Consider the following 14,332-nt stretch of genomic DNA (forward strand, 5'->3'; position numbering starts at 1 on the left):
CTTCTAGTCTCTAGAACTGTGGGAAAATAAATTTCTGTTGTTTAAGCCACCCACCCAGTTTGTGGCACTTTATTATAGCAGCCCTAGCAAACTAATGCAATGTCCAATTCATTCATCAACAAATTCTGAGGGCCATGGGTTAGACCAATGGGAGATGTGTGTAGGAATAAAGGGAGTGTCTCGCACAGTACCTCCTGGGTTAATGGAGGCGCTGTGACTGAAGTGAAGAATAACAACCCCCTCACCGCAGCAATGTCAGCCTTTTCCCATAAGTAAGAGGGTGCCTCTCTGCTCAAAACCCTCTGATTACTTTTCATCTTACTCAGTAAAAGTGGAAATCCTCACAGATGCCCTGGGCGGCGTGGCGGGTGGCTATAGCAGCATCAGGCTAACCCTCTTTTCTGAACTCACCCTCTTTGCTACGGCTGGTCCTGATAACTTGGGCCTCATGCTGGACTTAGACAGGGATTATGAGGCTCAGAGGCCAGCAGCGAGCGGCAAGTCTGGCCACAGGAAATCAATGGCAGCTAAGCTTTCAAAAGATTAAGGAGATGACAAAGTATCTGAAGCAATGACAGCTGAGAGTAAAGGATACCCACAGACTCATCGTTGGGTTTGCCATTTCCACACATACAAGGAGGACAGTCACAAGTCAAATGCACATAAACTGGGGACTTTGGTGATCTTACCCAGACCTTATGCATCAATGACTCCTAAATCTCTAACTCAGTTACAATGTTTCCCCGAACTCCAGATTCATATGTCAGGTTACTTACTGATTATCTCTAGTACTTGGAAGTCTAATAGGCATCTCAGGTTGTAAAATTCCAAAAGACTCCAGGCCTTTCCACCTACCCCCACTGAAACTTTCAACCCTGTTCCTCTTGAATACTTGCGTTTTGGTAAATGGTAACTCCAACCTTCTCATGGCCTTAGGGCCATCCTTGATTTCTCTTTTTCTTAGAGCCCACATTCAATCAATCAATAAATTATTTAAAATGTTTCCAGAATCCTATCACTTTGCAACATCTCCAATACCACTGGTTTGGCCCAGCTGCTGTTTTGTCTAGATTGTTGAGTCATCTCTAGACAAAACACCCCCCACCCTTGGTCACCTTATAGTTCATTCTCAGTAGAGCAGCCAGTGTGAACCTCTAGGCTTAAGGCGATACTACTCCTCTGCCCATCTTACTGAGAACCAAAGCCAAACTGCCTAGAAAGGGCTCTGTACAATCTCCCCCCGCCCCACTTTTGTGCATTTATTTTCTCTTCTGTTGTCCTCTCTCTTTTCCAACCACACTGGGACCCTTGATGTTTCTTAGATAGTCCAGGCATCCCTGGCCTTGCGGTCTTCCCATTTGCTCTCTCCACTCGCCTTGACCGCTCTTCTCACAGATGTCTGCAGGACTTGCTCCCTCGGCTCCTTCAGGTCTTTTACAAACGTCACCGCCTCAGTGAGGCGTTCCCTAACCACAACCAGGTACAAGGACGACCTCCACTCTTACCCCGTGATTCTCTCTTCTCTTATCTGCTTTGTTTTCCCCCATTCTACTCATTACAATCTGACGCATTTGTTTCCTTTCTGCCTCTCCCTCCTAGAATGTAGGCTCCAGAGGGCAGATGGGCTTTTGGCCTGTTTCCTTTGCTGCTGTGTCACTAGTCCTGGGGACAGTTGTTGGGCACAAAATTGATATTTAATTAAATGTATAAGTGACTACTGAGGAAAATTTTACTTGGAAAATTTCAAGTTAGCAAATTACAGCAAATATATTTTTTAAAAGTAATTCTATGGAAATGCCCACAAAGTCAAACTGATGAATGTATTTCATTTCTAGGTAATGAAACGTCATCGACAAGCAGGCATGAGGCATGAAGTGGGATGTATTTCTTGAAGAACTTGAGTCACAGTTACTTCCCATAGGATTAAAAAGCTTCATAAGTAACTCAGCTTCCCACTTTTGACTTTAAACAGATGGTTAACAGACAATTAGTTGACAGCAGAGAAAAGCATGCATTTTAAGAAAGTATACTTACTGGAAGGAGGTTTCTTCTACAAAAGAATAATACATATCATTAATACAAGAGTTAATATACATGATACAGACTCATATAAAAATGAATTTAAGCTTAATTTCTTTTTCTCAGTCTTGATGCTCACTTGCTGACATTTGTACCTTCTAAATGAACGGTCAGCAAACTTTTTCTGTAAAGGGCCACATGGCAAAATTTTAGGCTTTGTGGGCCATGAGGTGAAATTAAGAATATTTTGTAGGTAATTATATAACAAGAGAAAATATACTTCCAAAATGGTTACCAATAAAATTTTTACTAAAATAATAGTCTTGTTTTTGCTAAACAGAAAAACAATTCTTAGGGCAGACAATATTTCTCTTAATTGGGGATCAAAGTTAGTGTTCGTACTATCAAATAGATTGCAAATGTTCATCTACAAAAACCATTCTTATCTCATTGGCCATAAAAAAAAAGTGGTGAGCCGTAAAAAAAGAGGTGGCAGGCCATATCTGGTCCACAGGTTGTAGTTTGCCGACCCTTATCCAAAATGCAAGTTCAAGAAAATGTTTCTCTTAGATTTTCTGCCAGATGAAAATAGGAGTAACATTCTTAGCTGGTGAACTATTAATACCCACATCATATCTTTGATTCAGTATTTTAAGAAAAAAATTGTTTACCAAGTCTTCAAAAAATACTTAATATATTCTTTGCAAGTAGAGATAAAGATGGTAAGAATTTTGAGCAGTCTTTTGTTTGTACTCTCACTGGTGACCAGCAGGGGGACTCAGCCAATTCCATTCATAAAATTACTGGAGTAGAAGCATGCAAATAAACGAACAAGTATTCATTCACAGAACAGTTATTAATTATGGAGGATATCTTTGAAACCATGTTCATGGAAACACTTCATGCTAGTATCTACTTACAGGTATTATTAGAAACCCCTTTTAAATTTAAGTTTTATTTTGGTATAAAGTATTTTTTTAAGCCTAAACTCCAAAATTAATGTTCACTGTGAAATGGTGGATCTAAAGCTAATTTATGCTATAAATTTATGTGTTATCCCATTAAAAATTCTACTCTATACACTAATGACAATGGACTTTATGGAGTTCTACAGTCTTTGAGCTCTCAGATAATTTTAAAGACCAAGGAGAAAGGAAATGCATTAGGAGAATAAAAGATTATTTCTTAATCTCACACCTTTGCTCCTATCACCAAATGGGGCATTAGAATTACAAGAGGGCTCAACGTGAAGAACTAAAAACTTTGTTCAGAAGCAACTCTAGCACAACAGGCTTCTGGTTTTTACTGAACAATCCTCTTCACAGTTGTGCTAAATTTGACATTCAACATTCCACTGTTCTCAACTGATAAAACAGTTCACAGATCTTTTTCAATGAAATTTCTCATCATAAAACAAGGCATCAACTTACCACTTGAGATATACAGTCCCTAACTTAAAAGGATCTTCAATGCATGTAAATGTACCACAAACATCCATCTACGCTGAGCTGACTATCTCTCGGTATCCGTGGGAGCACAGCACCCTGCCACCCCGCGGTGTCTCCCGGAATGCTGGGCTGAGGCAGCTCCGCCTTTCCTCCCTACGTTCAATGGGTGCTTCATGACTCACCTGCATGTCATCTGGGGTATTTTCTACTACAGAAAAAGTAATGAAAAATATTCTCCCAAGTTTGCTAGAACTTTTTAAGAGAAACGGTGTTTCAGAAAACAACAACAACAACAACAACAACGACAACAACTCCATATTCACAGGGATTTGTCCAGCAAAGGGTAAAATTCACTTACTCGAAAAGTAGCCTTTTCTCTGAGCATAGCACACGCCAAGGCCACAAACAGAAATCACCAAGGCCACAACTACTACAGCTGCTATAATGCCACTTATGTTGAGATCATCTGGAATGCAAAAGAAACACGTGTGAACTGATGTCAAATTGATGGGCAGAGGTAGTCATTACACTGAAAAAGTTCAAAAAAGCTCCCGTTTGCAGCTATACCATAAGCATGGATAATTCCATGGTTTTGAAGTCTGTTCAACTAATACACTTCTAGCACATGGTTCAAAATTGAATGAAAATATAAACAAAACAATGTTTGGCAAGACTTTGAAATTTTAAAAAGCTCTATAGTCCAGAAATAATATGTATGGTATCCTCTTGCATTCATGTGGAGGTGTAATAATTCATAAGATTACTTATCAGATTGGAAGCAATTTTTGAAGTTTAGAAAGCTCAAATATTCTACGACCACACCCCCTGCCCCAAATTTTACTTAAAATTCTTCTACATCATCACCTGGGTTAATTTCAACAAATATTGGAAAACTCATTCAGCACCAAAGCAAGCCCATGCTGCAGCTGTTCTATAAAATGGTTAGAAATGTACGTGAATTTATATGGGCTTGTGTGGGTGTGTGTACATACGTATATGCCATTACATTTATGCCATTAAGCTGTCATTCCATTAAATTCAAAATGAATTAAATTCCCCCCCAAAGCCTTTTCTTGTCGCTATTTAGGAATCTCTTCTCTAACCTAATACAACTGGATTTTTTCAGAGCCAAGCTTGAAATCATGACCATGTTACCAACTTGAGAGGGTTTTTTTTTCAGACACTGATTCTGTTGCCCAAGAATTAGATTATTAACATCCTAAAGTGAATATTTTTACAATTTTGAACTGCATCAAAAATGCCCTCAAGTCACCAATAAAATGATGAACATGACTTCGTTAGGGAAAGAACTACGCAACAAGTTATCAGATCCCGCTCTTCAATAACACAATTTGTTATCCGACTCTGGGTATAGACTCCAACTACATGTGAATCCATGCAGCTTTTAATTTGGATCAAATTTCTCCATCTTGTCTACAAGGATATCATGAGCCACACTCTTCAGTCACTTAGGCCCTTCCTATATACTGATTAACATATAAGTTATCTGTGATTTTTAAAGGAGCAATTTCTCAAAGGGGTCTCATGAAAAAGCAAGTATTAATTAGCATATCACCAAATTATTTGGAGAAAATATTAGGGATGATTTTTCTCAATAGTAACTTTAGATATTCTAAAGCAGTACATATTTTGGGAAAGATTAAAAAAATATTATATAAGTGAGTCTGCTTTTCATAAAAGCATCCTGTCTCCAACTCTTTTCCTCATGCCAAGTGTGTCATTAATTTTCCCAGATACCATTGAAATATCAGCTGATTTTTTTAAAGGAAACCTGACAAATCTTTTGAAAGATTTAGTAATTTGACCATAGTGGAAAACATTAATTATTGCTTGGGATAAACTCTGTTCATATTAACTTGAGTATTGGGAAGTCAGTGAACTCTAGAAATTGATTTCCTTGGACAAAAAAAAATAAAAGAGGGAAAACTTCACAAATATCATAATATAAAGCAAATTAAATTAGTAACAAAATGATACTCCTGAGAACAAAACTGTGTCTACTATATTCTTTGTAGTGGTCAGTGAATTGCACATTTATGAAGGATTCAATCTAAGGGCTATTATATGACCAAAAACACTGTCCTGTAGTTTGTCAATGAACTTGATTGACATCTACGAAGGACTCAACTGAAAGGCAAACTCTGACAAAAACAAAAAACAAAAAAAACTATCTTACTCTATAAGTGCTAAGTCATAGTATACATTTATTTTATTTTCTTCAATGAAATGGCAGCTATAGGGCTCGTAAGTTAGTGATAGGTTGTTTTCAGCCAGTTTGCCATTTACTGTGAAATACTAAGCAAGTCATATAACCATATTATGTTTCATTAAAGAGAAAATATAACACCACATATGAAAATATTTTGTGTTCTTTGTTAAAAAAACAAGCCACCATAAAAGGAATGCACCCTTATTCTAAATAAAAGGAAAGGAACCAAACTGCTAGAATGCTGTGTAGTAGGCTCTTCCAGAGATAATCAGCAAGTTCATGAATTTCTTTCTCTACTTCAAAAAGAACTTCTTTAGAACAGTTAACAGATTCTGCTTTTGGTTACAAGTTACTAATGATAATTCAAAAATAAAACTGAACATGATATTTCATGCATTGGTGTGCATTTCAAATTATATAAATTCCAAACCAAGGGCATAGAATACTTAGGAACAATTGGTGAGCACTAAACAAACTACTTTTAACATTTAAACTAACTTATATCAGAAAGAGTATATATGTAGAAATCATGATCAAATTAAACTGGTACTACTAGCAAAACACAGACTATTCAATTTTACTGGTTAAGCGTTTACTCACTGGATGCTAGGAAAATGTAACTAGAACGTTAAAACCATAACATCACAGATATTACTTCTTAAGGTGTGGCTAAATTAGGCATTAAAATTAAATGTGACCATTTAAGGAAACAATAAATAGCCATCATATAGGTGGTACAAGGTTTCAGTAAAAACCATTAGGACACTATGCGAATGAAGTTAGGAAAACACTAAATGGTGCTAATTTTTATAACAGGTTCTGATGATTTTTTTGTAATGATAATTCCAAACAGAGGGTGTCTAATAATATAAGCAAACACTTATGTTTGACCATCAATGCCAACATCTGAATGAATGTGGTGGGTAATAGGCATCCCTCAATCTAAAAAAACACCTGAAATTCAAACTTACTATTGAATATCTTATACGTTAGGATATCTCGAAGTCTAAGAAGATTATATTTTCTTCAAAAAATAATGCTGAGCCCTGGTTGGTGTGGCTCAGTGGAGTGAGTGCCGGCCTGTGAACCAAAGGGTCTCTGTCAGAGTCCGTTCCTGGGTTGCGGGCCAGGTCCCCAGTAGGGGGCACATAAGAGGCAACCACACATTGATGTTTCTCTCCCTCTCTCTCTCCCTCCCTTCCCCTCTCTCTAAAAATAAATAAATAAAATCTTAAAAAAAATAATGCTGAGTATAACTGTACACAGACAATACACATTACTGCACACATATATACGTACCTCTAAGCACATTGGAAAAATGAATTTCCGACCCTACCAAGCCCGGAACCCAGGGGGACCCTTAGTCTTCTGCCTCAGGGTACAGCCCTCCTGAGTGAACTTTAGCCCCTTGGGCACCACCTCAGCTCTCCCCTCTGTGTTACACAACCATTTTCAAAATACGTGGCTTTCACAGGAGGAAAAATTAAACCAAATTATTAAAAATAAAATGAAAAAATAATATGCTTGTTCTAAAACTCATATAATCTGAAAAGATTCTTGAGCACGAATTTTATTGGATTCTAAGAAGCTTATTTTGTGTAACATAATATATGGCAGCTAACTTTATGGCAACTTAAATCTGTAATTTATATTCAACATGCCTTTTTTGAGAAGCTACTTTGTGATAACTGTAAGCAGAGTATTTTAGAAAATCGACAAAATTAACAATAACCTGATAACAAGTAAGAGTCAATACTTACATAGGGCTCATAATATGCCAGCGCTACTCTTAACACTTTCAAATATTTTCATCTTCATAACAACCCTATTAGGATAGCATGCTTCTACTTCCATGTTGGGGAGACTGAAGTACAGAGGTTGAACAATTTGCCCGAGAGTAGGCCGCTAGCACGTGGCAGTCAGAATTCAAACCCCCATACCGAGTCCTTGACCCTGAGTAATTTACAGGACTCAGCTTTTGTCTGAAAGACTATTGCTCTCTCGTGGGCATAGGGTCAAAAGAGTTATTTGAAAGATTCAACAATTTGTAAAGTATAATCCTAAATATTCTTGGCTTGTTTGGGACATGGATTTAAAACAGCAACTTTGCTGCTTGCAACACATTATATCAAACTGGTTTTTAACATTCCCTCCCGTGCATGCTCCGTCACTCCCACTCGTCCCCCCAAAAGCTCGCACCTCACTGCAAACCGTTCATTCCTCCCTCTGTTTCATGCTTACCTACTTGCATTCGTTTCCCGGGGCACCTGCGAGATCCAATGGAATTACGGGCTTCGCAGGAATATTCTCCGCTGTCCAGTTTTGAAACAGTGTTAAATTGCTGGGATTTTGTGGAAGAAAAAATAAATGTATTTTTGAAGCAACAGATTTGTAAGAAGACTCCTAAAATAACTACGTCCCGTGAATTTTTATGTTAAGTGGGCCTTTCCTTTTCAATGACTTAAGACTTTGTATTTTTTACTGCAAATTCAAAAATCTTCCATGCCTTCAAGGAGTAAACAGCTAGGTCTCCTGTTTGACAGAGAAAGTCTTACAGAGAAGTAGCTCTTATGTGCGTGACACTGCAAAAGCAGCACAGTTACAGAGGCAGTGGGCATTTTTTGAAGTCCTAAGTGCCTTGTAGTATTAAGTATTCTAGGTATTTCTGATTCCCTGAGGAAACGCCATTAGGAAGCGAAGGCCTTCTTGGCCTAAAAGGGCTGATACACTTTCCCGAAGTCCCAAGTGAGTTTAGTGCAGCAGCAAAGAGTAACACTTCCTCTAAAGAGCTGCAGTTATGACCAGGAAGTAACATGGGGCCTAGAAAAATCCTAACCGATGTAGTTCATAGGAGTATAAAATCTTTGGGTTGCAGGATTTTTGAAAATCCTCAAAACTCCTTCCACTCCCTGCTAAAGATGAGACTTCGATATAATAGGTTTCATACTTGATATTAGTAGTTTTATTTCCTGGGGGAATTTCAGGAAGAAAGGAAGGAGACAGGGAGGAAGAGAGGGAGGTAGAAATATAGAAAAGAACGGAAAAGAAGACTGAAGGGAAGGCAGGAAGTCAGGCAGACTGAGAAGAAGGAAGGAATGCTGGAGGCAGGAAGGGAGAGAGGGAGGCTGGAAGGAAGGAGGGCAGGAAGGAGGGAATGAACGCAGTGGGTGCTGGACTTGGCAACGGGCTCTGCCAGGGCCAGTACCGAGGGTGAGAGGAGCTCAGAGCCATTCTTTCAGGGCTGAGTGACACCCTCAGAACCGCAGTGGTCCCTGCTGACCGAACCCAGAGAGCCGCCGTGAGGCTCTAAGGAGCACCCCCTCATTGTCTTGATTTTCATGCAAGAGAATGTTCCTAAAAATAGCCGAGGTTTTCATCAATTCCTTTTCCTCTCTCACTTTCCTTTACCCACTACCCACCTACTTCTCTTTTCTGTACACTTCAACTTGCCGAGATTAAAGCGTTTCCTTGTTGATTTTAACTCTATGGAGTTAGGTCTCACTCCCCGCAAAGCCAGACTACTTTAAAAGCACTCACCGTGAGCTCAAGGCTAAGGTTATGTATAAACAATCTGTGAAATAAAAATGATCTTCCGCAGTGATCATTATATGTAACCGGTAACCAAAAGGGAGTCACTGTCCTCCATACCCTGGTGGCTTGGCCGCTCCTCTCTCAGAAAATAACCCAGTCCCACCCTTGACACCGCAAGACATTTCAAGCCTTGAGGCTAACGGAGGAAAGTGAATCTGTGTCACCTCGGATTTGCCTTGGGGCTTTTATCACCTGCTCTGAGGAAAAATAAACTTGAAAAGTAAATTTAGCAAAGTGTGACCCCAGCTTTTCTGCGCAAGTTCTCAGTGTAAAGTCCCCGGGGCCTGCTGACGCCCAGAGGGCGGAGCGGGGTCCTCCTCAAGGAGTGGCCGCCTCCAGGGACACACTTTCTTATTTAGCCACTTCACCGATGTGCTTTGTTATTTCCCAGAAGATCTAGATTTTAAATGTTATCATGTACTTGTAGATAGAAGGCATATAAGGAAACCTTATATGCTCCTTGTAAAATTCATCAAAATTATTATTACCACATCTTTAAGATCTTTCGACAATGGTTGTGGTAGTGATTCTGCATTATTGGAAATCAGACATTTTTAAACTTACATGGTATTATTTCTTTGAATAAAAAAAAGTGTTTCAAGCTTAATGATCTTTATTTTTACTTCTGCCTCTACCTTGAGAAGTCAGAGACCAAAAAAGTAAAAATATTTTTATTTTTCATTAACTTTAAAGAGCTTATTTGTAGGTTTCCATCAGCATTCCTAGAAAGACTTTTCAATCAATCAGAAAATCTGGGCAAAATCTAAAGTCATAGATTCTGAAGTCAGTTGTTGATGATCTAGTTATGGAAGAATTTAATGACAAAGACATCCTATCATAGGGTGGCAACAGTTACTGTTCTTAAACGGCTGGCACTGGGGTAAGGGCACACCCCCCGCCCCTGTGCCGAGAGTTTTGTGCATTTCCTGATACTGTAAATAAGAGACTGCACTTTCTGCCCTTCCAGGCCAGGAAGGCAGCTGCAGTGAGCTCCCTGATCAGCCATGATGAATCAGACCTGCTCTGTTTCAGTCACTGCGCGGACCTTTGTGTGCTCAGCTCCCCGGTTCCCTGTATGGTCCTCTGACCTCCTGCAGCAGCCCTTTCCCTTCCTTCTCTGTGCATGTACCTCAGGCTTTGCTGCTGCCCTCTCCTCTCTCTACTGAACAAGCAGTGGTATCAACCCTCTATTCTATGACATTTCAGTTCCAATAATTTTTTTTCTCTCCAAATGCAGAACAGTTATTAGGCCAAGGCTTGCAGTGCCCTCACCAGAGTTCCAGATTTCGTATTCATGGTGTACGAGCTGTTGGTGCTTTGGGCGTCAAGGTCTGGATTCCCTAACAAACGGATGCCATTCTTAAACCACATGTATTCAGGGGCTGGATTCGCTTCTTTGTCTTGACATCGCAGCTCTACCACGGTTCCGCTCAAAGCAGAGTTGGGTATTTCACACGATGGAACCCCCGGAGCCACTGAGGGACAGAAGTCAAGGTGGTACTGGTTATTTATAAGCTGAACCAGGATTTTAACAGCCAGGTGAAGATGTATCAGACACCTGTGATAGTGCTGGCTACTTGTTCAAAAGACTATTGCCTTTCTTCATGGGCACATAGCTAGACCACATTTGCCAGTGTCCTTGCCGCCAGAGGGAGTCACAGGCATGAGTCCTGTGCCATTTCCAGGCCTGGTCCATACAAGCCTCCTGCATGTTTCTCCATTCATTCCCTCCCCCACCCCCTCCCACTCAGGTAGGTGTCAACACCCATGGTGTCCCAGAAAGCCACGTATTGAAGATGTCAGATCTACATTTGGTTGGGTCTCCAATAACTTCATGAAGTAGAATAACATATCTCCACTTGTACAATCTCTATCCCAACCATTAAGACTTGACCTACCTGAGAAACTTCTAGTATGTTAAGCTACTCACTGAGAGCAGTTTTCTCTTGTAATAGCAAGCATTATATTAGCTAATACCACAACTATTCTTTTTTACATAAATAATCTCTACTTTCCCCCCTCACCAATGGTTTTAATGTTTTATTGCCAAGTGTATTCAAAAGAGGTCAAACCCAGGTATATTTTTCAGGCCCAGCACTCAGACTAATATCCCACCATGCCTAGAACCAGCCAAATGAGAGAACGCCCGAGTCAGGATTACTCTGGTCCCAGGGATCTGTAAAGTAGACCAGACTTGACTAGGGGGAAAACCCAGAATTCTAAGTGGTAGGCAGATTTCCAAAATGGTCTTCAAGTTCCCCAGCCCAGGTACATATACACTTCCTCTCGTTCATTCCATCTAACACTGGCCTAGGTGCCACTCTGAAGGGATTTTGGAGATGCAGTTAAGGTCCCAATCCTCTGTCTTTCCAATCGGAGCTGACCTTATCAATGACTCCTTTAAAAGTGGTTTTCTCTGGCAGGCCACAAAAGGGAAAATGAAAGATTCAAAACACAAGAGCAACTAGACATACTTTTGTTGGACTGAAGATTTCAGGCTCGTGACACCCTGGGCAGGAAACCCCGCCACTTCATGCTGGACTTCTGAGCTCCAGAGCTGTGAGCTAATAAATGGGTGGGGGTATTGGGCTGCTAAGTCTGTGATCATTTGTTCTGTAGCAATAGAAAGCTAGTACACCAGCTGATTCTCCTACAAGGCTTTCTGAATTTCTTCTGTACAAGCACACCACTGATATTTCAGAAAGTGCCTGGACTATGGAGAAAAAGCAATGATTTTATTCCCCTTGCTTAGTAATTTATACTAACATCTATGAAGGAACGAAGATCGTGTTCCTTTATTAATAGTAAACTGACAAGCTGCCTCATTGCCCCCAGGGCTGGGCGATGGGAATTAGGGTGGGAACAGTAATGGCACAGATACAAATGCATCACCTAATACTTCTAGAGTGACAGTATCCTCTTCCAGTCTTGGGCCTTGCTCAGAGGGGGTACTAACTTCACAGCGGTATTTCCCAGCATCACTTCTTGTAACATTTTTGATCCTGATATTGAAATCCAGCATCTGAGCTCGATCTTTAAAATCACCTGTTAGAAAAAGAAGAAAACAATGTTGATAATAACACAACTTTCCATATGCTACCTTCCTCAAGTCACTTCATTCAGTCGCCAAATTGTTCATTTTCCTACTGATAAACTGAATTTAAAAATTTAAAAATTGTATATGGATGCTGCTGTTTCAAACATTTTTTAGAATGACATATTCTTCACAAAAGAACACTCAGTTCCATATTCCCATATTTTAAAGAATTCAACCCTCCCTTCTGCCTCATATTCTTGCTAGTATGCTTATAAAAAGATACTTGCCTTTGAGAGATACTGGACAGCCTAGTTTAATTAGCTGGAACAGTAACTTTCTGTGCTGTGTCGTGGTCCCTAAGACACTCCACAAAAGAAATGGTGAGCACATCTTAAAAACATTCTTTTGGTTAGTTTTTGATAGTAATGTCTGTGGAATTAAAATAGTGCTTTGTATAATTTTCAGGTGCCAGAATTGGCAATTATAGAAAATTCAAATAAAGACAGCTAATGCTTTTGGCACCCTGAAGTCTATAGCCTTATCATGACAGATATGAAGCAGAGAATATATTAAATTTTCTGTAAACTTTAAACATGTGTTTATATAACTCTTTAAAATTAAATTAACACATAGTATTTTAAAATAACATGTTTAATATACCTGTTGAATATTTCCAGCTTTAAAAATGTTTGTAATGGCAAATTTCAAGCATACACAAAATTAGAGAGTATAATAAAATGAACCTCAATGTCCCCATCACTCAGCTAATAGTAATCAATGCATGGCCTATCTTACTGTATCTGTACTCTAACCATTTTTATCTGTCATTATCAATACTTTAATCAAAAGCTCATCACATTCTCAATAGAAAGAACTGGAAGTAGAAATGTAAGACAAATAAAAATTAAAAAAAGAAAGCACTGGATGAAGGTAGTTGTATCTACCCTCCTACACTTCTTAACTCCCTAGGTGTCTCAGGGGTGGCCTAGCTTTCTAATGGAGATGTGGCAATATGGTCAAGTTACTATGAACAGTGCCTATCCATTCCCAACCCGGGGCCATCTTGTCTTTCTTTCCCCTGACAGTTTGATCTACTGGGCCAGTAAGAACAAGTTGGTTTTCCACCCTCTAGGACTGAGCTGAAGAGTGAAGGGTCCAGGGCTTCAGCGGAGTTTGCCTACTTCTGTTTTGCGTTTTAGGTCTCAGGCACTTACTGCTGGTTTCATCTCACACTTCCAAAAACATGTTTTCTGTAGTCAGCTGTGTCCTGTTCTCATCTGTAAACTAAAGGATACCAGCTGCACTGAAGTCTGCTCTCTTGCTCCTGCCCAGGGTCCGAGCTCCTTACCTTTAAGAGCCTGTTCATAGTAGACAAAGGAGACGCTGTCCCCCAGTTTCTTCCACTCTAATCTGGAGGCCATGGTCTTCTTTAGGTATTGACAGGTTAAAACAGCCTCTAGAAACAACAACAAAAATAATTATTTGCTAATTGTTCCTTCAAAATTACATTTTACTTAATTAAGCATATATTTTTAATATCCTGAAGTTACTCCTATTTTTCTTTTTTTTAAAAAAGATGTTATTTATTTACTTTTTAGAGAGAGGGAAAGGGAGGGAAACAGAGAGAGATACATCAATATGGGAGAGGTACGTCCATCAGTTGCCCCTGCACTCCCCAAACTGGGGACCTGATCCACAGCCCAAGCACATGCCCTGATTGGGAATCGAACTGGCAACCTTTCAGTTCGCAGGCCAGTGCTCAATCCACTGGACCACACCAGGCAGGGTTATTGCTTTGCATTTCTACTCATTCATTCCCTCCCTTTCTCCCTCCCTCCCTCCCTCCCTTCCTCCCTTCCTGCTTTCCTTCCTAAATTACCTCAACATGTACTACATTGGCCTAACCCAAAGATACATTGAAAGCATTATACCTCTTCTACACAATAATTGTGTGACACTTTGTTACCTTCCCTAGATCCTGAGCATCAGTTGCCCTATGTAAAATAA

The 14,332-nt window shown here is 39.7% G+C and overlaps 1 protein-coding gene across 1 annotated transcript in view; it reads right to left on the minus strand.

Annotated features, from left to right (window-relative positions):
* The window catches only part of JAM2 (junctional adhesion molecule 2), a 53,014-nt gene that overhangs the window by 2,545 nt on the left and 36,137 nt on the right, over positions 1–14,332 (minus strand). The window contains exons 3-8 of the mRNA XM_054579576.1: positions 13,674–13,781; positions 12,181–12,333; positions 10,561–10,763; positions 7,939–8,038; positions 3,826–3,933; positions 2,035–2,050 (exon numbers count right to left, since the gene is read on the minus strand). Of these exons, the coding sequence (XP_054435551.1) occupies positions 2,035–2,050; positions 3,826–3,933; positions 7,939–8,038; positions 10,561–10,763; positions 12,181–12,333; positions 13,674–13,781 (688 nt within the window). The remainder of the gene's footprint in view (positions 1–2,034; positions 2,051–3,825; positions 3,934–7,938; positions 8,039–10,560; positions 10,764–12,180; positions 12,334–13,673; positions 13,782–14,332) is intronic.

The sequence above is a fragment of the Pteronotus mesoamericanus genome, unplaced genomic scaffold (assembly GCF_021234165.1).
Source record: "Pteronotus mesoamericanus isolate MK-2021 breed Mesoamerican mustached bat unplaced genomic scaffold, CSHL_Meso_final contig_116, whole genome shotgun sequence".
Classification (NCBI taxonomy): Eukaryota; Metazoa; Chordata; class Mammalia; order Chiroptera; family Mormoopidae; genus Pteronotus; species Pteronotus mesoamericanus.